This window comes from Otolemur garnettii, unplaced genomic scaffold, assembly GCF_000181295.1.
Source record: "Otolemur garnettii isolate 467f Iridium unplaced genomic scaffold, OtoGar3 scaffold00078, whole genome shotgun sequence".
NCBI lineage: Eukaryota > Metazoa > Chordata > Mammalia > Primates > Galagidae > Otolemur > Otolemur garnettii.
In genome coordinates this window covers 6,986,131-7,009,716 of record NW_003852473.1, presented here as the reverse complement: position 1 = coordinate 7,009,716, position 23,586 = coordinate 6,986,131, and the positions used below count along the sequence as shown (strand labels likewise).

At 35.8% G+C, this 23,586-nt stretch overlaps 1 protein-coding gene across 6 annotated transcripts in view; it reads left to right on the top strand.

The window, feature by feature from the left end:
• The window catches only part of NLGN1 (neuroligin 1), a 947,633-nt gene that overhangs the window by 430,393 nt on the left and 493,654 nt on the right, over positions 1-23,586 (top strand). For 3 of the 6 annotated variants that reach the window (XM_012807907.1, XM_003794286.2, XM_012807908.1), the window contains one exon: positions 19,042-19,194. In XM_012807907.1, the coding sequence (XP_012663361.1) occupies positions 19,042-19,194 (153 nt within the window). Of the gene's footprint in view, positions 1-10,312; positions 10,373-14,331; positions 14,350-19,041; positions 19,195-23,586 lie in introns of all 6 variants that reach the window. The other 3 variants (XM_003794287.2, XM_012807909.1, XM_012807910.1) reach the window with 2 other exon arrangements.

Here is a 23,586-nt window from a genome sequence, read left to right as displayed (position 1 = left end):
CTTATTTTGAACATGTGCTGCAGTCAGCCCTTTGTGTCATAACCATGCCCTTTGTAAGTAGCAGTCTCTACTCTTTCCAGCTCACTTAATACCAATTATAGAACCCTCTACATCATGTGTGGAAGCCTTCTGAAGTGCTTTCACAAACACAACAATCTCCCAAACTGGTTAGAAGATATTGTGTCTTTCTTTTGGCAGCTGAAGAATTGAAGACTGAGAGGCATGCAGTGACTTGAACAATGTCCTACAGGTTGTCACCTAGTGAAAGGCAGAGCTCCGACTAGAAGCTGAGCGCTGTGTTAATGTCCTGGACTCTGAGATGAGCTAGCTCATTCTGCTCAGGCCTCTGAGGCCTGGGGGAGCAGCTAGCTCACAGCATCCCAGGCTGGCCCTAGAACACATGGAGTCCACTGTGTCCCCTTCTGGGGCAAAGCAACAGACTAAAGTCCAGAGCTGCAGTTCTCCATTTGAACAGACTACCCTTCCCATGGCTAAGCCTGGTCTGCTTTCTCAGCGTCCTTGGGACAGGGCAGCCAGGACAGTTATCTTCCTGCAGACAAAGGGGCTGCGTATGTTTTTGTTTGTTTGTTTGTTTATAATCTGGTCTTGTCAACATTGACTTTCTTTCCTTATCCCATAAAAGAACAACCCAGGACATCTTGCCCTCCACTTCCCACTTATGTTTCAAACTGTTCCATTTATTTTTTTCTTCATAATTTCGATGCCCTTCATGCCATGTAATAATGAGCAACAGAGCTTGCTCTCTGTGGGCAAGAGTCTCACATACTGTGTGTAAGAGTACCATGAGGTATTCTCAGATTTTAACTGCTACTCTATGTACTGGAGAAATACTGTGACATTTTTGTGATATACTATGGTAGCACAGAATAGTCCTGAGTGTATGAATTTCAGAACAATACAGGATGGGGTCCATGTCCTGGCTCCTCCACTTACTTAACAGAAGATATTCAACAAATCCATCATCTTTCTGAGCCCTCGGTGCCTTCTTACTCACCTGCAAGTCAGTAATAATCACTGTTACATTGTTGTTCTCTTGTCATAGATCGGGCACCATACCAGGTACCCTATACCCAGGACCTGGAATCTGTATGGTAGTTGATTATTCAAATATTATTCCACTTCACATTTACAGACATTAGTAGTAGACAGGGTAAGAAAACCATCAAACCCATCCAGCGATAGGCAACTGAGCGAGACAACCTAATTCTAAAGTCTTTTCATTTCTGGTGCATATTACGCTGGGAGGTATACATGTGCGTATGGTTATGAGTGCACAGATATTTAACTAGAATTCCTATGCTAAGGCCTGTAGTAGTCACTTTTAATTATTATAGCAATATTTTTTTCAGAGAGGATTGTATTGTTTCCTGAGATTCTATGAGATAAAAAAATTAGAACTTATACACTAGCACACAAAAGCCCAACATCCAAACCTCTACGTGTCTGTCTCCAAATCTAGTGTGACACAGACAAAATACCAAGTAGCATTAACACATATTTTGGGAAGTACATTTTCGAGTCATAGACTTTTGAAAATGTCTTTGAGAATAATCCAAAGGGGAAATTAAAAATACACCTTGTCTACAGTAGTTAGAATATCATCAAGGAGCACTGTGGCTGGTGTGACCCTGCCACGTCGAGTGGTAACCCTTCATTTTCTCAGTCATGCTGCAGTCTGAGCATCCTGGGACAGGGCCCCGCCAACATACCGGGGGAGCTGGAGTGGCCCCCGGCCGTGTACACGCTGGCTGCTCGCCAGCCCTGCAGAGCTTCTCCCATCATCGCCCCGTGGGGCCGTCCACTCACTCTGGCTATTCTTGTCCTTCTTTTAGGTCTAGTTGATAATTTAATTTTTCGAAGCTTTAATTATCCACACATCACTCAGTTTAGTAATATACACTACTGAGAAATAATTCCATTTAAATGATGTTACTTATTTAGTTCAAATTATAGGATCTTTGGTTCTTCAAAATCCATGTTTTTAGGGGCTCTTTTTATTTTCCTTTTTCTTTAAAAGCACTTCAGTAAACATTTCTTCTTGTTTAAATGTTAACCTCAATTGCATCTAAATAAAATGTTGCTTAGGGGAATACTAAAGGCTTTCTAGTTGTAATATAATTATGGTTTATGCTTTGTTTAAAACAGACCCATGCTATGGCCAACTCTCCTGTTCTATTTTTTTTTCTTTTCTCTGCTAGTGTTCACTGCTGTGTGGCTTACTATAAAGGAGGCAACCAGGCTGATGGGAAACCCGAGGTCTACACCTAGAGCTGCCTTAAACTAGCTGTGAGCCTGGGTGAAATCAGCTAAATACTCTACTCTTTTCTGTGAAGTGAGGTGCTTTGGTGGCCACTCAGTAGGGTGCCTCTAGCTCTCCTGTCCTGTTGTCTGGGCACATAGTCAGTGGGTTCACAGGTTGATATTTACTGTTTAATAAATCAGGTGCGATAATGAGCAGGGACGAGAGAGGAGCACAGAAATCTGTCCCCTGACAGCCACTAGCCTGACAACTCACCTGTGGCAGCAGGACCCAGAGACAAGAGCTGGGCACTGTGCTTCAGTGGGGGTCAGAAAACTTTAGGGAGGAGGGGCGTGTGAACCCAAATCTGTCAAGGGTGTCACACGTGCTGTCAGAAGGCTAGCCCTCTAGTGGCCTGTTTCCATTGAGATCCACTCAGAAAATAGAATCTTCACAATTACTCCTTCAGTTATCCCCCTTATGAAGATACAACTTAGTGAGGCTGAGGAATTAAAGTGTTTTCATGGTCAGGTCTCGCTGAGCAGGACAGAACCACCCTTCTCGTTCATGTTCTGAATAGGCGTTTGGGGTGTCTCACCGTAACACTGTAGGACACGCAGTGACACTCTGATGTTTTCCCAGCTTTTCTTGTTCTTCTATGGGAGATTTCCCACGTCTGTACTAACACCTTTCCCCCTTTCCAAGCTGAGTCGATTATAATAGAAGTTTAAGGACTCAGCTATATGGAATAAAACACACACGATGTCAGTACGACAGAACTTTATTGTGCGGCAGAGGCAAGACTCATAGGGAAAAGATACATGCTGGAAAGCAGGGAGACTCAGACATTCAATCTGGAAATAGTAAGAAGGGTCTTGTGGGTCGAGTTGGCACATTTGCTGTAAGACAAGAGGAATCAGGACCTTTAAACAGCAGTGAAAGTCAGGTTTAGGGAACGTTAATCTGCATAGCACTTTAAAAATATATTTTAAATTACTAGCTTCCATTTGGAATATAAAATATCTTATTTTTGCTCATGAATTTCTAAAACATCAAAACTAGTGTTAAGCCATATTTAGTTTTCATCTGTCTTGTTATAGCTATTTTAAAACTCACAGTGTGAGATCCTCCACATCTAAGTAAGACAGTTAAGGCTTCTAAGTTCCTATTCCTTTAGAGGGCTTGCAATTTTAGCCTTAGAAGAAGTTGAATGTGTGTACATTTTAGCTGATGTTAATTTACAGTGATTAAATCTTTTCTTTTTCCCCCGTGGGTTTGCTGCTGTTAGTTTCGACAACATCAGAAACCTATGGAATACAAAAATAGATTGAGAGAGTCCAGAGCAGGAAGGATCCTAGGAACATCACAGGCTTCTGCCATGATTCAGTCACGTGGGAATGATGACCACTGACCGCGTTACCAGAAGAAAGTGTTGAGAGAGACAGGGATGTTAGTGCAAACTCTCTGAGGTCGGGGGAGAGAGAAGAAACGGGTAAATATTTCTAGACTTAGAGTTTGCAAACAATGGAAAGATTTATACCTCTGACAGCTAACCCTATCCGGCAGGTAAAACTCAGCTGGAAGAGAGAATGCAGCCGTCTCTGTTGTACTGAGATGCTGGGAGGCCCAGGCGGCTAGTAGAACATTTCGTCTCTGTATGAGTACAAGATAGTCAGGGTCTGCTAATGCTCAGTATGTTGATTCTCAGGTAAAATGAATTTAAATTTAAATATATGTTTAATAGAAACTGTAAAAAGATTTATAAATTTTAGGAGTGTAGGACTCTTGGATTTTGCTTTTTGGTGACACTCATTTTATTTGCAAACAGAAATGGAATAAGACCTTAGAGGCTCCTTTGCCATCTTCTAATTTTATTCCAATAAAGCTACACTTGCCTGATGAGAACATGAAGCAGGCCTCTGTATAAAACATTCCCTGCTGTATTTGTGACTCTGACTTTGCCTCTTCCTGATTTTTCTGTTTAAGATTCAGATGGGGCAGAGTTTATCAGTGTGTGCTTAAACCCTGCAAAAGGCTTCCCGTTGCTTTTAGGACTAAGACCAAATTCCTCAGGCTGAACTTGTTGCATCTCCCGTGATGCCTGTGTGGTCTCTGCTGTCCTCGCCCACCATCTCTGTCCTACTCCCTGTATGCAAGCCACACTGACCTCCAGGCCCCTCTGGCAGTGAGGCCTTTCTCCACGCCACTTTTCCTGGCTGAAATCTCCTTCCCACCCTGCACTCCCAGGCCCATCCTTCGACCTGCTTCTGGTCTGCTCTTCCTGCAGCCCACGACACATCTCATCTCTTCATCCAAGACCTCCGGGCTTGGTTAGGTCACCTCCTATAACATCTCATAAAACAGAGACTGTTCTCTCTTGACACTTAGCACAGAGTGTAAGTATAGCTACGTGTGCAATTATTTGTTAAATGACTTTTCTCTACCATGTAATTTTTGAGGGCAGCTGCCTGAGTCTTTTGCCCACCACGTACCCTGAGCACCTCGTGTGACGCAGAGCGCTGGCACGGGAGCAGGGCATCTGCAGCTCCTGTGGCCTCGCCTTATTTCTGCCTTATTTGCCTGCTGCGACCCTGGGTGACGGATGGGAAGTCAGGGCAGTGGACGGTACCCTCCACAGAGTACTAGCCAGCACATTCCCCCACACAAGAAGGAAACCTTATTCTATGACTTTTTCTGCTGTAGAAATACTGCATCTGCGCTTAAAAAAAATCAAACAAGCGGCTTACCAAATGAGCTCGTGAAACTTGGTGATACTCAGATGCGGGTTAGCCGATTTTGCTTACTTTTATCACTTTTATTCTAGAAGAAGTTGCTTTTGACTGTAAAGTGTAGTAATCAAGGTCATTTTATGAAGAAAAACTTAATAAAAATGGGCTCTTCTCAATGTACTAGGCCAGAGAATTTTTCTCTTTTCCTCTTTGCAAAATTTAGCGTAAGATATTCCTTTACCTCAAAGTCATGTTTCTAGCTGTGCTCTGCCTTGACGAATTATCTGGGGGATTCTGTTTTGTGTTCATGTAGGTGTGTTCTTGGAACACAAAGATAAACATAAAGACTAGCTCCTGCTGTCATGCCCTTGAAGGTCAGTCCCTTCTGAAGCTTGTGCACATGTGAACCATTAGGCTAAACAGGCCGCTCACGGCCGAGACCCACACACCGCCAGGCATGGCAGAGCGCCACCACCAACGCTGGCACAGATGTGGATTCTTTTGAAAATTATCAGGTGTTCTAAAGTTTACTTTCAATATCTCATCACAGTGGTTTGCATTATATTTTTATTTAGCATAATGCAAACTTATGGCATTGCATAAGTAAATACAGCAGAATCAAATTAGTGAATATTATTCCAAATCATTTCATTCATTTCTGTATTTCCAAAAGGTTGTAATCATTCAAGTTATATAAAATCAACTACATTTCAATAGGTAAAATTCAGGAGCTTTGCTATGATACCAACTTCTCAATACCTATTTTCTTTAAATCATTCTATTTCAGTGTTAAATACAATAATATACTCCTGTTGTCACTTAAAATGCATTGAATTCTGGTGTATAGAATACACTTAGATTATTCACATCCTTGATTCAAGTTTCATAAACTAAATTTTGTCCTTAGCAGGTTTATTTATCCTGCTTCCAATCACACCAGAACACCATTGGCAATATCCTTAAATTCTCTCATTCTGCGGAAATGCCTGAGGGATGCTTTATAGTCAGTTTACCTCAAAGGCTCCTGGGTCAAGAGGACACACACAGAGAGAGGAGGACAAGGTCCCCGGCCAGGGCTTTCCATCTGCCATGGTGAAACTGCTGGAGCCACAAACTCTAAATAATCCTGAAAAATTTCGAGGCTTGTTCCCTAGAGAAGGACAAATCTTTCACAGCCGGCTTTTCTAACTGAGGAACTAATAATACTTCCAACCTGTTTGTCTTTTGTACACACATGAGACATGAAGTCTGAGTAATTTCTGCTGAATTGAACCTGTAATGAAGGAATTTATAATCAGTTCTAATGTATTAGAACCTAAAGTATATTAGCCCTTAATCAAAGAGTATGATAAAATGCAGCATTAATACAGATGGATGGTAATTATTTCAGCTCCTAATTATTCTCCAGTTAACTGCAGAAAAATGCTGACAGTTTGCCTCCTTTTTAATAAGTGAAAGGCTCCGTGGTCAGATCTGAAATGTAGGAATGTAGCCCAGGTCTGCCACTGAAGGCCCAGGCTTGGGATTATTATCATGTTAATTTTACAAGAACTATTTTGGAATTAAATGAGTTCAAAGTTCATGGTTAGGAGTTCCCTTTACCTTGCTTAGTCCTGTTGCTTCACCACTGAATCTATTTATTGCCTATGGACATATAAAATACCGTACTTCCTCTCCCTGCCTTGCAAGGTGACAGGAGGTCCACTTTCCTATTAACTCTAATGAGAGTTATGTGTGGGCTCCTCAGGGCCGACAGACCCAATGGAGTTTCAAGGTGGAATAAATCACTTCTACATTCGGGGTTTAGTGGGCTCATTTGCTTTCTATTTTGGTGCTCTGAGAGACCTATTTTAAACCTGCTGGTATTGAAAATGCAGTATTTGTTGTTTAGGAGAAACATAAGCTGTAGTTGGATTGTTGTTAATAACTGTTATTTCTGTTTGAAGGATAAATGTTTTGCCCATTGGGGGAATGATGCTGCTCTACGTAGGAAATATGTGCTCCCTAAAGTGTGATTATCTACTTTTCATGAGAAAGTTATTGCCAATTACCTCTTACAATATTTCGTTCTACTTAAAATGTTTTAATGTCAGTAATTACATCAATTGTAACAGTTTAAAATAAAGAAAAAATGAGCCAGGGTGGCGTAGGAAAAGCAGGCAGCCCCGTGTGCGTTATTTCTAGCGTGGGAATAAGGAACCTTGAAATGAGGCAGGAGCTGCTTCTGTCACCCACAAGCCTTATTTACCCCACTGAGGCTTCCTCAGAGAAACTAATGTAGAGTTTCTCCATTTGCAACCCAGACCCTCTCAAATATCTATTCTCAGTGACTTTAGGCATAGAGATAAAGGAAATCTATTTTCCTTCTTCTTATAATCTGCTTTGCAAAAACTGTTACTAACCCCCTTCTTTCCAGGGAACCGTCAAAAATCAGATGTGTAAAAAATTCATGTTAAAAAAATCCTGTTACACTGGAATTACTAAAATATTGCTGTAGTCCACATCATAGAAACAATTTAATATCACCTAACAATAAGGTTTTATTTAGTATCAATAGGTGAAATTTATTGGAAGAATCTGATTTAATCCTCCTCTGGGATAATGATGCCCCCTGTATTTATAATGTTGAAGCAATATCTACACCTAATTCATCATATTTACTGCTATACAAGATGTCCTGTGTGGTATTTGTATGCAATCATTATCCCATATCAGTTGAGAGGCGCACAGTTTCCTAAGAAAGAAAGGTGATACTAACAGCAGCAACGTGAACTTGGGTCGATCAAACGTCCATCCAAGGGAATCTCTCAGCGCGTCCAGTGCCATTTCCATAACTTCTCTTCTTATGCTATCAAATAGCAACTGAGAACAATGTCCCACGTGCAAAAAAGTAGGAGATTATATTTTGATTAAAATTTTCTTACTCCTCTATCACTTGTAGGCCCGAGAACTAGCAATTCTGTCTGCATGTAAAGTATGTAAAACTTCTGGTTCAGTTACAGAAGCTGAATGATTTCCCATGGAAATCCTGTAAATTGCCTTGGGTAATGTAGGAGGGGAAAGAAAGACACTTTCTATCTGATTTCATCTGAATCATCCAAGAAAGATATCTTATAGGGTCCTGAACGTAATAAACAGAGTAATTTAATTGCGATACATTTAACATGTGCTTCAAATTTTAGCTAATTAATGATTCGGAAATAAATGTTTGATCTTACAACTGTGGTTCCTTAAGATAGCCAAGAATTAAGCAGATTAGGTAATTTAACACAAATTAGAAACTAGATGGGGTTTTGGCAGCAAAGATACCATGCACATACTTTGTGTTGCTAATCAATAAATACAACCATAACTTTTGTATAGCTTCCTGGAAAGTAAAAATGTGAAAAAGCACGTACTTGTAGCCTTAGATAATTATAGAAAAACAAAAAACTTGAAAATGGAATGTTTGTAATCTAATATTTTGAATGATGTTTTAAAATTGGAACTATTTCACCTATTGTATTTTGATTTAGGAATTTAAAAAACTTAAATTAAAAATATATAAACTTTTCAGAAATGTAGCAATATTGTTGCATTAACATTAAATAATTCTGTAGGCGCGTTTTGCAGTTAAACAGGGCGATAGTAAAATTATGCAGATTTCTGTGAACCTGTAACTAAGTGCCAATTACTATAAATTATTGCTTTATTTAGGTTTTCTCTTGATGGAATAATTGCTTATAGGTGTGACTATGAACATATATCACTTAATTTACTGTGTACAGTTTCCCTGTCTGTATTTGGAATGACCTTGACACTATGCCCTTACAATTCAGGTTGTCAATTACATCAATTTCTGTGCTGCCAATCTTTTAATCTTTACCCATTATTACTATTTTTCAAGGCTATCTCTCAGAGCTAATGAAACATAATTGTATTATATGTCTCTTTTTTCCTTCTGTTTTCTGGGATGGTGTTTTGCATTCTTTGAGGAGTAACAATAGCAGGTTCAGTTTTGAATTACAAATATAATGCACAGTAATCTCTGAAAAGATTTAGAGTCTTTCTCAAAATGTTTATCAATCCTTCCCTACAAAGTACGCTTAGAGTTAATGCCTGCTTCTCTACTATTTGTTCTTGATATCAACACATGACTTTCAGTCTTTTTTATCTTCTTTTTGCTTCAACTGTTATTTTATGCATGATAAAATTATCTTGCTTTCTGCTATGTGGTTGGCTGTCTTTTAACTTCAGTGTTGTGTGTCCGTAGTGATTGCTTTGTGCATGAGTGTTATGAAATGTCGTACAAGTTAAATGGTTGTGGAAACAAACCAAAAAGAAAACATGGGCTTCACTAGCTTCCTGCCTGCTAGGATGTCAATTCCGTGACACTTAAAATTACTTTGAGATGGCCTTTGACTTCCCCTTTGGTGTGTTCCTTTATTCTAGCAAATTAGCATTGTTAAGTATAAAAAAATATTTATTAAACATTCACAGTATTTTAATAGAATTATTCTCCTGAAACAAGCTCCTGTTATAAATAACTATACTGGGCATGAAACTACAGTAAGGCGTAATTCCATTATGGTACTAAATTGATTATGAAATATAAGCCCTGACTTCATAACTTCTTTAATAGCTAAACACTAAGTTCTACTGACGGTACCTTGGCTCTGCCAAGTAATGAGATTATCTGTTGATGTATCGTGCAGGCTGCAAATGTCTTAAATTCACAGCTAATAATCAAATGAAAACACATGGGGAAATATTTGTGTAATGACAAGTAATTTTAAAAAGTCACAGTTTTGAAAAATATATCAGTTAATATGTAAAAACCAAGTGTTAATGCTCTTACAAAAAATAGAAGAAAAAAGAAAACAACCCCCAAATGTTAATCTCTGTTTTTGCTAATGTTGTTATATTGTCCCACGTAAAAGAATGAGTTGGATCTACTTCCTTTCTTCTTGTCACCAATGTAAATTAGAGAAGACACTGAACAAATTACTAATAAGTTCTTTCAACTAATAGAACCGTTTACTTTTTTGTATGAAATGGGTATTAAAAAATCATTTCCTTTGATTATGACTTGAATTTTAAAAACATAATGTATTTTTTTATGTTGGATTTATTCACAAACCAAATCTTCTGTGAGATATTTTGGGGAAAGGGATTTTTTTTTTCTTAAACATAATAGGTGATCAATTATGATATAACCATTTCCCCATTCTTTTTGGAAATGTCCTTGAGAATTTTAGTATTTATATTTATTTTTTCCCCCTCAGTCTTGTTTATTCTTGAATTGTCTTTTTTTTTCCCTCTATTTCTCCGTTCTCAATCCTAGGTCCCCTTACAAAGAAACAGACAGATGATTTAGGTGATAATGACGGTGCTGAAGATGAAGGTATTTTTTCCCACCAAATCTATTTGCATGACAAGGGCCTCAATCACTTTTTCCACCCCTTTCTATTTTTTTACTTCTTGTCTTTTTTTGAAGAGTTGTTTTTAATTCCCGTTTTTGATGTGTTTTGTCTTCTTGCTTGTTGTTACACATAAATTATACATTTTTAATTTTTTTTAAAAAAAGAATGTTAAGTTTTACATTTTGATGCCAACCATTAAGATGTTTTAAAAGAGGGGCATTTTTTGTTTTCTTGAACTGACTTTTGATATGTTTCATCCCACGTTTTGACTGGAATCTGTCCACATTCTTTGAACTAACAATCTCTCCCTTGTAGCCTCTGTGCCCATTTTGCATGTTTTCTAATCTATGTGAATATTTCACCCCAAATCAAAATGTGTTTCATTTTTACATTTGATATTTGTTTAAAAAGAACCCCTCACCCAATAAAATGAAGGACAAACTAAAATGCTGGCATAAAGTGTTTCTTGAGCAATATATTTTAAAGGAATACTGTTTTCAGTTGATTTGCTTTATTGTGGTATAAATACAATTAAGTTATGTCGATAAGAAAAGGCATTATACCAATTCAGATAGCAGCTGACGCCTTGTGTAACCACTAAAATACGTAAGTACTATCAGGGCTCCTCATAAGAATTTTGGTACAGTTTATAGGTATTTCTTAAACGAGATTAAAGGATATCTTTTCATTTCAGAGAGACTATTTCCAGTTTGGCAAGTATCCATCTCCTGCTTCATTAATAGCCAGGCTGTTTCTCCTGCCAGCTTTCCTCTACCTGTAACTCTGAGAGACGCAGTAAAGCTAAGTTCCCCTCCACCGAGTGTCCAGAGAGGCCTGTAGGTTCTTCATTCCACTTAGGACGTACTTTTTTCTTTCGTTCTTTTCTAAATGATATCCTAACTAAAACTTTTATACAGTGGTGACTAATGGAATCTCAGGTTTAATAGTAAATTGTTAGAAACCTGGTAATTTAACACCTCATAAAGATATTAACAATATGGTAAGAAAGCTTTTCCATAACGAAATAATCAACAACCAGGCCAGGACAAGTGCTAATTCCGTAAGTTACAGGAGAACAATGAATAAATGAGTCTTTACTTAATAATTTGCATTATTTGCATTGACTTATCTATTTAATAAACTCCTTCACAATAGAAAACAAAAATATAGTAGTAAAGTATTAAAAGCTTAAATATCATATTTGATTTTTATAATACTTAAGAATTATTTTGATTAAATGAAATTATGGCATTTGATTAAAAATTCATTTACCATGAAGTCCAGCAGTGGAATACAAATTAAACACAAAGCAGTCATTAATATTGAAATAAATCATTATAACTGCCCAAGAGTTATTATTTTGAATGTTAAATAGCTAAAAATAAACATAATATGAAAATGCACATTGTGATTTTTTTTAACACTATTGGAAATCTAATGCATTCAAACATTCAGGACATTTATTTATATTTCTGGGTTTTTTATTGTGCAATAATAATCATCATCATCATCATCATCATGCCAAAAAATTAAGGACATTTATTGACTTTGTAGGCGAAGTTTACTTTTCCCAAAGCTTGAAAGAAGACGGCTTCCACTTGGAGGTTTTGGAAGCTGTTGAACCCTTTGAAAACTCTTCACTCCTAGTCATTTGTTATCCAAATATTTAAAGTCTATGAGACTTTTCAGTATATATCTGTGTCAACTTCAAATGCTCTCAGCATAGTCACAAGGTTAATATACATTACTTTTTCTTTTTAAAAATATTTTGATTGCCCATTTAATGTGTTGTTTTTTCTTTTGGAAAAACAGCATTAAGTAAGACATTTAAATGTTTAGAACAGATACCTCTGAGCATCCATCGCTTAACTGTGCAAAGGTGAATCTATTTTATGACACTGTTCTGAAGCACATTTAACATTTTTAAATAGCCATTTAAAATATTCTAAACCTCTATTTAAATTGGCAGACAGTATTTGAACTAAGCCACAGGAGTTATTAAATCAATGAATATTTTTAAATGCTCAGAAGTGCAGATTTTTTTTTTTTTTTTTTGAGACAGAGTCCCACTTTGCTACCCCCGGTAGAGTGCTATGGTGTCACTGCTCTCAGTAATCTCAAACTTTACAACTCAAGTAATTCTCTTGCCTCAGCCTCCCAAGTAGCTGCAACTATAGATGACTTTGGCACAGGCTGGTCTTGAACTCGTTATCTCAGGCAATCCACCCGCCTCTCCCTCCCAAGTACTAGGATTCTAGGTGTCAGCCACCACGCCGGAGTCAGAAGTCTAGAATATTAAAGCAGTCAATTCTAGTTTGGAATTTTACTTTAGTAATTTAAGAGATTTTTTTTTTTAATTTAAATTGTGCTAACAAATCCTAAATATTCACATTTCAATATTTAAATGCAATTTATATCCTACATAGAGCTTATAAAATTTGCTTTGTAGATTTTGTATGTTTATTAACTAAAGATGTATCTTTAACCCTTCTAAGTCCAGTTTAACAAGCAAAAATTCTGCTTGTGTTGGTGTTTCTGAACCAATTCTATTGGTGTTTCTGAAAGATAACTTCAGGTCCTTGCGAGTGAGTAGGAGGCATAAAACATATCTTGAAATATATTTTTGTATATCAGAAAAAGATTTGAAACAATGCTTCACAATTTTAAAACTGTTAAATTTCTGAAACACTGAAATATGATCAAACACTTTGTGGATTCTCTCTCTCTTTTTTTTTTTTTAACTTTATAATGGCAGACTGAGCCTATCTTTTATTTTGTATCAATATTTTGACAAGACACAAAAATAAATTTGAACAAAAATGAACACAGAATGACATAGTAAATGAAAAACAGTGTGCAGAGATTTTATGAATAAGAGTGTTGACTTACACAAACTTTACTATATATTGTATTATCTGAGTTATTTACACTAATATTTAGATGTAGATTCAGTGCTTAAAAATTAATTTAAAACAAAGATTCATGTAAATGAGAAATGGAGTTAGCACATATTTAAAAATATATTAGGTGACTTTACAATAATCATATTAGTGGGTTGGCTTGGTATACAACAAATCAAAAACATAACTAGTACTAAATAACTTTATTAGCAAGTTTGAGTAGTTAAGAAAATAGATAGCATTTTTGACCACTAACCAGAGAACATACATTATTTTCAAATACCAGAGAAAATTATTAAAAATGGCAAAAATTTAGGCCTAAATATAGTTAGCCACATGAAAACAGAAATTTGTCAGGCTGTATGTTCTGGGCACTATAAAATGACAGCAAAATCATTATTATTTATTGTCAGCCATAGAATAGCCCATAAATAATGTCTGGTCACATGCACATTTAATTTAAGTACTTTCATATACCTAATGTATTAAATAGTAAAACTAAACTGAGATTACTTTTACAGAGCCACAGAACTTTTGTCCCCACTGACTATGGACAAAAGTCATAAATTCACAAAAGTAGTTCTACCAATATTGGCTTAATGTTACAGTAAGCACATGATCCCTGGTCATGTGCAGGCATCATACATTAAAATGAAAGACTATCCCTTCAGAAATGTATGCAACACTGAAAAATACTTTCAAGTACTAAGAAAATAACCAACCACCAATAATATTTTTACATGGTTCATTAGAGAAAGGGCCATTTTCCAAATAAAAATAAAGATTTCTTATAAGATGTTGTATATCACAAAATTCCTATGGAAATATTTTAAATATAGTATTTTTATGTGTTCAATGTGCATATATGTACTCTTAGACAGAAAAAAACTATGCATTCAAAAATCTATGTATTATAAATAAACTTTTCCCAACGTTACAAGGACTCTTAAAATCCCCACCAAAGCTGAGGGAAATATATCACAACTTTCAGGACCTAAAGACAATAATGGAGCTAGATGAATAATCAAACTAAAAATGAGTTCTCTGTCCAGATACTGGCTGATCACGTAGACCTCAAGCTCGTGTGATTTTTTTCTTCTTGTTACTAGTACAATTAGACTCAACAAAGTTGTATAGACTGGAGACACAGATAAGTGAGAGCCAAAACATAAATTGTGAAGCACACAATAGAATAAGCCTATACAATTAAGGATCAGAAGAAATTATGTTGTCACATAAACTTTATTTTTTTAATTTATCTATTTTTTGTCACACAAACTTTAAATATTAGAATTATGTTTAAGATATTTAAGTAAAAGCAATGGGAAAACAGAGCATCAAAATAATGTTTAAAGAGTGAGACACTACTGGTGGTGCCTGTAGCTCAAGGAGTAGGGCGCCAGCCCCATATATTGGGGGTGGCGGGTTCAAGCCCAGCCCCAGCCCAAACAGCAGCAGGATAGTCTGGGTGGCCGTTTTCTCTGGGGAGGCTCTTGGGGAGAGGCTGGCGCTAAGAAGCTGCTGGGATTGCTTCTGATCCCTGAACAACACTTCGTGGATTCTTTAAGAAAAAAGAAACTAATAAACATATATAAGAAATTCACAGTGGCAACTGTAGATCAGTGGGTATGGCGCCAGCCTGGTTTGAACCCAGCCTGGGCCAGCTAAACAGCAATGACAACAACAACAGCAACAACAAAAATAATAGCAGGGCATCATAGTGGACACCTGTAGTCCCAGCTACTTAGGAGGCTGAGAGAAGAGAATTGCTTAAGCCCAAGAGTTTAAGGTGGCTCTGATGCTACGGCACTCTACTCAGGACGACAGCTTGAGACTCTGTCTCAAAAAAACAAAAAAAAATTAAGGAATTATTTATATGATCCATAATTAACCATGAGGGAGCATTAAAGAGAATTGTGATTCCCAATGCTGGTTGTCCACCACAACTATTCTACTTCTATTGAAATTTGCTGCATTGGCTTAAAATTTCAGTTTATCGGAAAAATAAAATAGTTCCTAAAACCTAAAATCAAGATGTGTACTCAGATTCCAATTTGTTCTTTTTGCAACTTGAAGAACTTAATTAAAATACTTTCTTTAAAAACTTGAAGGAGGGAGAATCATCCTAGTTGTATTTCCCCTGCTCTCTTTAGAGCCCTTGTGCTTAGCGAGGCTCAAAAATCTTGAACAACCTTTGGGTAAATGAAAAAGTTAAGAAAGAAATTTAAAAATTTCTTGAAACAAATGAAAATAGAAACACAATATAACAAAGCCAATGGGATACCAAAAAAAAAAAAAAAAGCAGCCTTAAGGGGGAGACTTACTGCAATAAGCACTTACATTAAAAAAGTGTCTTGGATTGTGTATGAAAACACCACACTGTACCCCCAAAGTGCATCAATGTACACAGTTACCATTCGATAAAAAAAAAAAAAGAAAAAAAAAGTAGTAAAATTTCTAAAACATCGCAAATGACAGAAAACGTAAACAGACTTGGTGAACATTTGTAGTTTTTACTGGAACTGAGCTAGCGTTGTAAGATCTCTCAGAGAATTCTCAGACTTAAGTAAGATTGACAGTGGTTGTTTTAGGCAAAAGGAAAAGTGTTGGTGATAATCCACAATCATGTATTTCTCCACGTTCACAGTAAGTAAGATAGGAGGTGAGGGTTTGAGGGATGACTTGGCCCTAACAATTCATTATAAATTACTAACCTGCATTTGATGTATTTGCACTGAAGGGAAATGCCCCCAATACCATGATTAAAACGATGACATTAGCAGGTAGGATTCAGTGATAGACTGATAGATCAGTTTCTTTTATAAAGATTCTGGTTCTTTTGCAAAGTATATAGTTATAATTTAAACTGCTTTAGTTAGTATTCACACCAAAAACACAGAAAAGTAAAGCCTAAGATAAAAATCTTTGATATAACACTATAAAAAGTAGAGCCTAAGGTTGATCACTCTGACAATACACTATCTAAGAATTCCAACCTTTCTGCAATAAAAAATTTCTAAAGTTTCTACAGTTTCCCAGACATTATTAGCAAATTAATGGTGGCTAAATCCAATACTTTTACTTTAGTAATTAATACTTTTGGTAACACTAACATCAGGTTTATAGAACATTCTGGAAAATAACAGCTCAATATATTAAGTTCCTATGCAAGGATGAAATCTTGGAAAAGTTTGCAATGACAAATTGGAAATTAAGATTAATTTGAGCTATTCTTTCAAATCTAATTTTCAGAGAAAATAAGAGATACCATTCAAACAGTTCCTAGAATCTGCTGTCATATCATCAGTGTTCTCAGACAATGTCCACTTCATTTTGTTATTAGGTATGAAACGTGGCAGGTCTTCTCGACATGTGGCTGTATTGTTTTCCAGGTGAACAGAATGGTTCCACCAAGGTTTCATTACTGTTCACAGTCGGTGCTTTGTAATTCTATGTAATTTTAATTAAAGAAGAATTCTGAAACAGCCTCCCTCTGTGCCACCTCCAAGCATACAATTAGCAGAGTACAGTGTCTGCTGTGAACAGCCAGTTAATTATTTCAGTTTAATAATTTATATTGCTTCTTCAGTACCAGACACACTAGAAAAATAAGAAGCTGAAACTATGCCCCACACAGGCATTTAAGGTGCATGGTTTAACAATTTCAAAAGGATTACTCTCCCTGTGTAAGCCTAACATCTCCACAAGCCCTCAAATCTTTACAAATGAGTGAATACCATTTTCTCTTCCAAAGATTCAAGGAGAAAGTAAATTTAGATTTCCCTCTTAAACGTAGCTGTATTTAGGGCATGATTTCTGTGTTAACTGTCACTACTTTAAAACAAGACATGCTTCCCAAGAACAGCCTTGGAACGGTGAAGGGTGAAAGTAAGTTTATGCACTGGTATCAAGTCAAATTTAAGACTGACTTTTTAAAAAGTCTCTAAGTTCTACAATGAGCCATTTCCCAAGTTAAATATCCCAATAAGCAAGCTGAGCTGTAGTTCCTTATCCCAAAATCTTTTTTTTTTTTTTTTTTTTGAGACAGAATCTCATTCTGTCACCCTAGGTAGAGTGCTATGGTATCATGGCTCACAGCAACCTCAAACTCTTGTGCTCATGTGATGCTCCTGTGCCAGCCTCCCAAGGAGCTAGGACTACAATGCCCGGCTAGTTTTTCTATTTTGAGTAGAGACGGGTATCACTGTTGCTCAGGCTGGTCTGAAACTCCTAAGCTCAAGGGATAATCCTGCCTCAGCCTCCCAGAGTGCTGGGATTACAGGTGTGAGCCACCACACCAGTCTCTAAAATGATTTTTCATTTATAGAAATCACTCTATAATTACAATAAAAAAGTCAAGGCATTTATAGTAGTCATTCTTTTCTATAAGCAATAAGCAGTCTTTAATAATAGCGTTTGATCTTTCAATGAACTTGTATCATACTAGTGCATTCTGAAAGCTGGTGCTTTGATTTTAAAAAATGTAGGAGACTTAAGTTTGATAAAAAATATCAAAAGCAAAGGAACAAAAGTATACTATTAAATGATATTTTTAATATTGGCATTAAAAAATACACTTGGTCTAATTTTGTTTAAATTGTGCCTTTGAAAGGCCAAGGGCTATCACATAATATTAATGATTTTCATGTACATTGATAATCATATAGCTACACATACATATTTCATTTAACATAACATATAATTAAAATCACTTTTTCCCATTTATAGTTTAGCTTTTTTTCTGTAAAGATCAGTGGATTTTAAATACTAATTAAAATCATCTCGTGTTTCTCTTGTACATTATTTCTAGATCCTCATGAAAATTACATAATTGGAGGAAATCATCTTAGGAAAGCAAATATATCTGACTAAAATTCAGAGCTGTAGAAATCCCCTGACCTGACCTTACATTCTAGCACTTTACCCTTAGCTCTGTCCTGTTCCTGCCTGCAGGATAAAGACATAGAGCCAAAGTGGGGAGGAGAGTACGTCACCCACACCGGGTTGTGAAAACAGAACTCACTCTGTTCCTCTCTCAAAAGGGAAGGGTGGGTGGCAGGAGAAGCTGTCCCAAACTCTTCACCTGGCGTTTAAACAACATCGCCCTGAATGTGATGGCAAGAGTGAGCAGATGCACAGAGTCTTGCTATCTGAACATTCATCTGACATTGGTTAAGTAGTGAAATAAAACTTATTGCAATATATAATAAAATCCTATAATTATATTCACAAACTAGAGCGTAGATGACTAAATGTGATCGTGTTCCATTGGATACAGAGCTTTACAGTAAATCTACAGTGAAGAAACAGATTGTTTAACACACACCAGGAATAACACCATCATCCTTATAGTATTATTTATGGTTCATAAATTCCTGTGAGGTTATAACATTTTTAAAAATTAATCCTAAGAGTCATTTTCATCCTATCTTTTATTTATTTTTTTTTTTTTACTGTTGTTGTTTCACTGTCACTTCAGGATTGAATAATGCACTAAAGTTCAAACTTAATTTCAATTTGTCTAAGTTTTGTAATTTGGTTTGTAATTTGTAAACAAAACAACAGATGCCTGTTGCTCTTTTCCACAGAACTCTTAATATAAGTTGCTTAAGAAACACTTTAATGAAAACAGCAATTTAAAAAACTGTATTAAAATCATGCCCTCTTATTTCTAAAATGGAAAATAAATTCTCTGCTTCATTGTGTTTGCTTTTTGAGATAAGAACAGTTGCCAACCATTTGTTTTCCAGATATTCGGGACAGTGGGGGTCCCAAACCAGTGATGGTGTATATCCATGGTGGCTCTTATATGGAAGGTACTGGAAATTTATATGATGGGAGTGTCTTGGCAAGTTACGGCAATGTGATCGTCATCACAGTCAACTATCGCCTTGGGGTGCTTGGTAAGATGTCGCTCTCTTGTTTTTCGCCTTTATTCCATGAAGAATGTGATAGATTTGTTTTGACTTGTTTTGTTCCGTATGGCTTTGCTCTGCCCATTTTTCTATGCTTGTTGACTTTTTTTGAACAAAATTTTTTGATTATCTCAATGAAATCTATAAAAGTTCATAAAGTACTCAGTGAAGGAAAGCTAGGTTTGGTTTTAAGATGTGAAACTAAAAGGTAGTGAAATTATTCACATTTTTATGAAGTATGCTTTATGGTTTGACTTTATAAAATTGTGAAAGGCAATAATGGCAGGGCCTTACTAAAGAAGTGTTAGTCTCTGGCCGAATTTTGCCTCCTCCTGCTTTTCCTTTCCACAGTGCTGTGACGTTGCTTAACATTGACCCTGAGCTCAGAAGGAAGTTTATGGTCTTTGATATTGTATGGACTGTCTTTGGGGAATGATTGTTTGTCACTGCTGTAGAAGTCTTTTTGCATTTTGGTTTGGTCCCGTAACAATTAGGAGTATTTTCTTCTAAATCTATTGTGATTGGATTATTTGAGAAAATGTACCTTGATTTTATAAAGTAACAAAGAATTCAATTCAATAAGGTGTACTGTTTTCAAAAAAATTATGAAGATTTTTATTTCCAAAGACAAGTATAGAGGAATATTATTTATAAAATAACATATCAGGTACTTGAAGATAGGCCTGTTACTTTAGGTAATAATCAGTTTTTTTAAAGATAAACTTGCTTTCTAGTATGTTTGTTATAGTATTATAATTTGTGAAATGACGTTGCTATATTATTTAATAAAACATCTTTATCTGTGGTGTATTTAGTTAAGATAATTTGTTAACACAATCCATTCACAAAAGACTTTTTAACCTTAATTGTTCTCAAAGTTTTATTCCATATTATAAATGTAAAGAAGTATAATTTATGATTTTATTTATATACAGAGGCACCTCACTCTTTCTTTTTTCATCTAAAATGTTTTGAAAAAGGAATTTGAATTTTTTTGTAATAATTGTTAATGTCCTATGTTTTATCTGTGTTGAGAGTTGGGTTTTATCTTCTTCAATGTTAGTTGGTGTTAAACTAACTCCTGTGTAATTACAATTATGTTTATGTTTATCACAAAATATTTTAAAAGAAGGAATAATTTTTGTTAATGAAGTTTATATGTCTAGGAGAAGGAGATATTTTAGAAATCTGAAGGCTAAGTTTTGATACTTTTCTGATTTTCTATTTTGAAATTTGGAGTATGCTGGATTATATAATAGATACACTGCATAAGTGTGGGTATAAAATATTTCTATAATACTGATCAATGCATATTAGCTCCTCTGTAGCATCTAACCATTCATTGCTTCAGCTGTTCTTAGGGTTTATGTGGGCAGGGATGCATGAGTATCTTCTCAATAACGGAAAGTCTGTACATGAGTTTTGCTGGTTTTATTTTTTGATTTATTCAGAACTTGTGAGGACTTGATTTCATTCAACATGAATCTGACATTCTTGCTCACATCCCATCTTTACATGCCACACTATGTGAAGAACGATGTCAATTGCTTGGACTGTGTAATGGGCAGGTAGTGCTGGTGTAGATTAAGGACAATTTTTTTCCGGTGTTGCCTTATTGACGTAGCCCTCCTGCCATCTAAGATTTAACTTTTAATTGTCTCCTTTGTTCCTCTTCAACACATCATTAATTTTCAGCTCAAGGCTGTCCTTTGTAGACCTCTTCTCCACATGACAAAGTCCAAGGCTCGGCTAGGGAAGCGTTTTTAGGTGCATGTTAGGGCATTTGTTCTAGAAAAGATGTATTCTGGTCACTTTCTTCCTAAAATATGTGTCAGGTCTTATGACAATGTATTTGAGTGAATAATTTATGGAAAAGAAACTTTGGGAAAATTTGTTGCAGAGCCTTTGGCAGGAGTGATACCTCCAGATCAGCCCGTCTGGCAGCAGGACTCCGACAGTAAATACCACAGTGTCCTCCAGGGTCGTGGTGGGTAATCTGGCCCATGGTGAAAAGTAGGCCAAGCGTTCTTGGGTGTGGAATCCAAAGTACAGCAGTCTACCTTAACTTGAGAGAGTATTGGAAATTTAGTAGAAAATAAGATTTGACCCACATTAGAGAATATCTTGAGCTGTGTTTTGACTGAGGCATTTGATGTGAAGGAAATTAATTTGGGGGTCCAATTTACAAAATGGCTAATTACTTTGAGGTGATGGACAGGAAAAAATCAGGATGCCTGCAACAGGTAATGTAATTAGTGTTGATTTGAATTTGCCAACCCAGGTACTGGGGGAGGGGAAAGGTTTAGCGGAGGGGGAGACTCCTGTGAGTTTTGGTTTTTTGTTCTTTGTTTTTATTCTTGTTTTTAGTAATGAGTGAGAAAGTGATAATGATTTAGTTATAAAATTTATATAGCTACATAGTAGCCTCAGTCCCAGTTTAAAGCATTTCATATTTAAAAGAAAAATTCCTTAGAAATAAGAATAGCAGAGAAGAAAAGGCCCCCCGGCTGTGCTCTGATAAACTAGTAATAGATTTGGGTTGGTTTCTCCACCAATACCCTTCCCTGCAGTTCCCTTCCGAGTGGTAGTGCAGACTGTTGCTGCTCTATGTATGATTTCTCCCCTAGAAAAACTATTAGACATGATAAGGAAAACTGCTAATAAGTTTGATAAAAAGGGAAGGGAACTGCCAGCCGATCTCACTTCCTCGGTTTCATTGACGAGCCTCTCATTTTGATTAGCTCTCATTTCTTATACACTGAATGTTTGACCTGTTTTCACTTTCCAGTTATATGCATTCTTTGTCCGAAAGCAATTTTGATACAGACTCTTTCCGTATTTGCTTTCTTTAGTGTCTATTATTTAATACATTGTTATATGGTCCTTTATAATGTATTTAAATTTATTGTTAGTGGAGTATTTCAGGGTATGGTTATTTTTATAAATGATCATCTTAGAATCATAGGGAGAAATGCTATATGTTATTGCAAAAGAAAAATAATAATAAATGTTCTGATTGTAACAAAGGTAAAAGTATTCTTATGTGCAAGATTTGGAAGCAAATATAAAATCAACTTTTCACTGTTAAGATGAAATTGTACACTAAACATTCTTATAAATAGAACTATTCAAGTGATAGTATATTTACAAATCTCAAAGATGAAAAATCATATTATGTAACTTAGTGTTAGCATGTGTTTCAGCCACCTCTCTAAATTTAGAATAAACGTACAAGTTACTTGTACAATAAAATGATCGTTTTTATACCACCGTGAGGCTCTAACTTGGGAAAACATAAGATTTGTATTTGCTGGAAATTTAATATGTTACTTTTATCTTAATACAGATATCATGGAGACTAATAATAGTCCAATTCTTAATTCTAGCCTATGTGATTAATTTTAGAATAAAGTGATTTTAAATATTTCAGAAGTAGTGATATTTATCTGGATATTTAGCAAGTTTTGGGGAAAGCATCTAATTAAATATTTTACTTAGAAAACTAATGTCTATACCACACATTCATGAAAAAATAATTTGAAGTACTGGCCTGTCTACTTGTGGAGATTTACATTTATTTTACAATGCTGTCTGAAGCTCAGTCATTTAAAGCAAGCTTTTGTTAACTTTACTGCACATGGATTTCAGTGAACACCTAAATTTATTTTCATTCCTTCAGAAATTGTTAATGAGACTTGTTGGTTATGAGAACTAGATTGTGCATTAATAATGCTCTGAATATTATAAAACAAAGGACATAATTAAATATAATCTGCTGCAGCCACACTGCAAATCCATGACCCTTCTTTTCAGCGTTATATATCTTCTATGAGAGATAAAAAAGTAAGGACAACATGGGCTTTTTTCTTAAAGAGCTTTTGGTTAATTGAGAAGAGAAACAGTTAATAAAGAACAATAATGATATGCAACTTTATATTTTATAATAATATGTTTTATCAATCAACCTATATGGAGTCACTTGATAAGGAAAAAGAATAATCAGAACAACAAAAAAGTAAAGAAGCAAAGACTGTCAAATAGATTAATAAGAATACAGGAATTGAGGTTCATATTTGAATCAAGACAGCATAAAAGCCAGGAGATTTGCTAAGGTCTATATAATGCTCATTATTTAAAAAGAAAAGCATATTAGTATTTCTAGTGATACAATGTTTTGTTATTATTCTTATTGTTTGCATTCTTTCTGTCTGCCTCAAAAAAATTTTTAATCCCCCCAAAACCTTAAAATAAAAAAACAAATAAAAATCTTCAAATGAGGCTTGGTGCCTATGGCTCAAGCAGCTAAGGTGCCAGCCACATACACCTGAGCTGGTGGGTTTGAATCCAGCCCGGGCCCGCCAAACAACAATGATGGCTCCA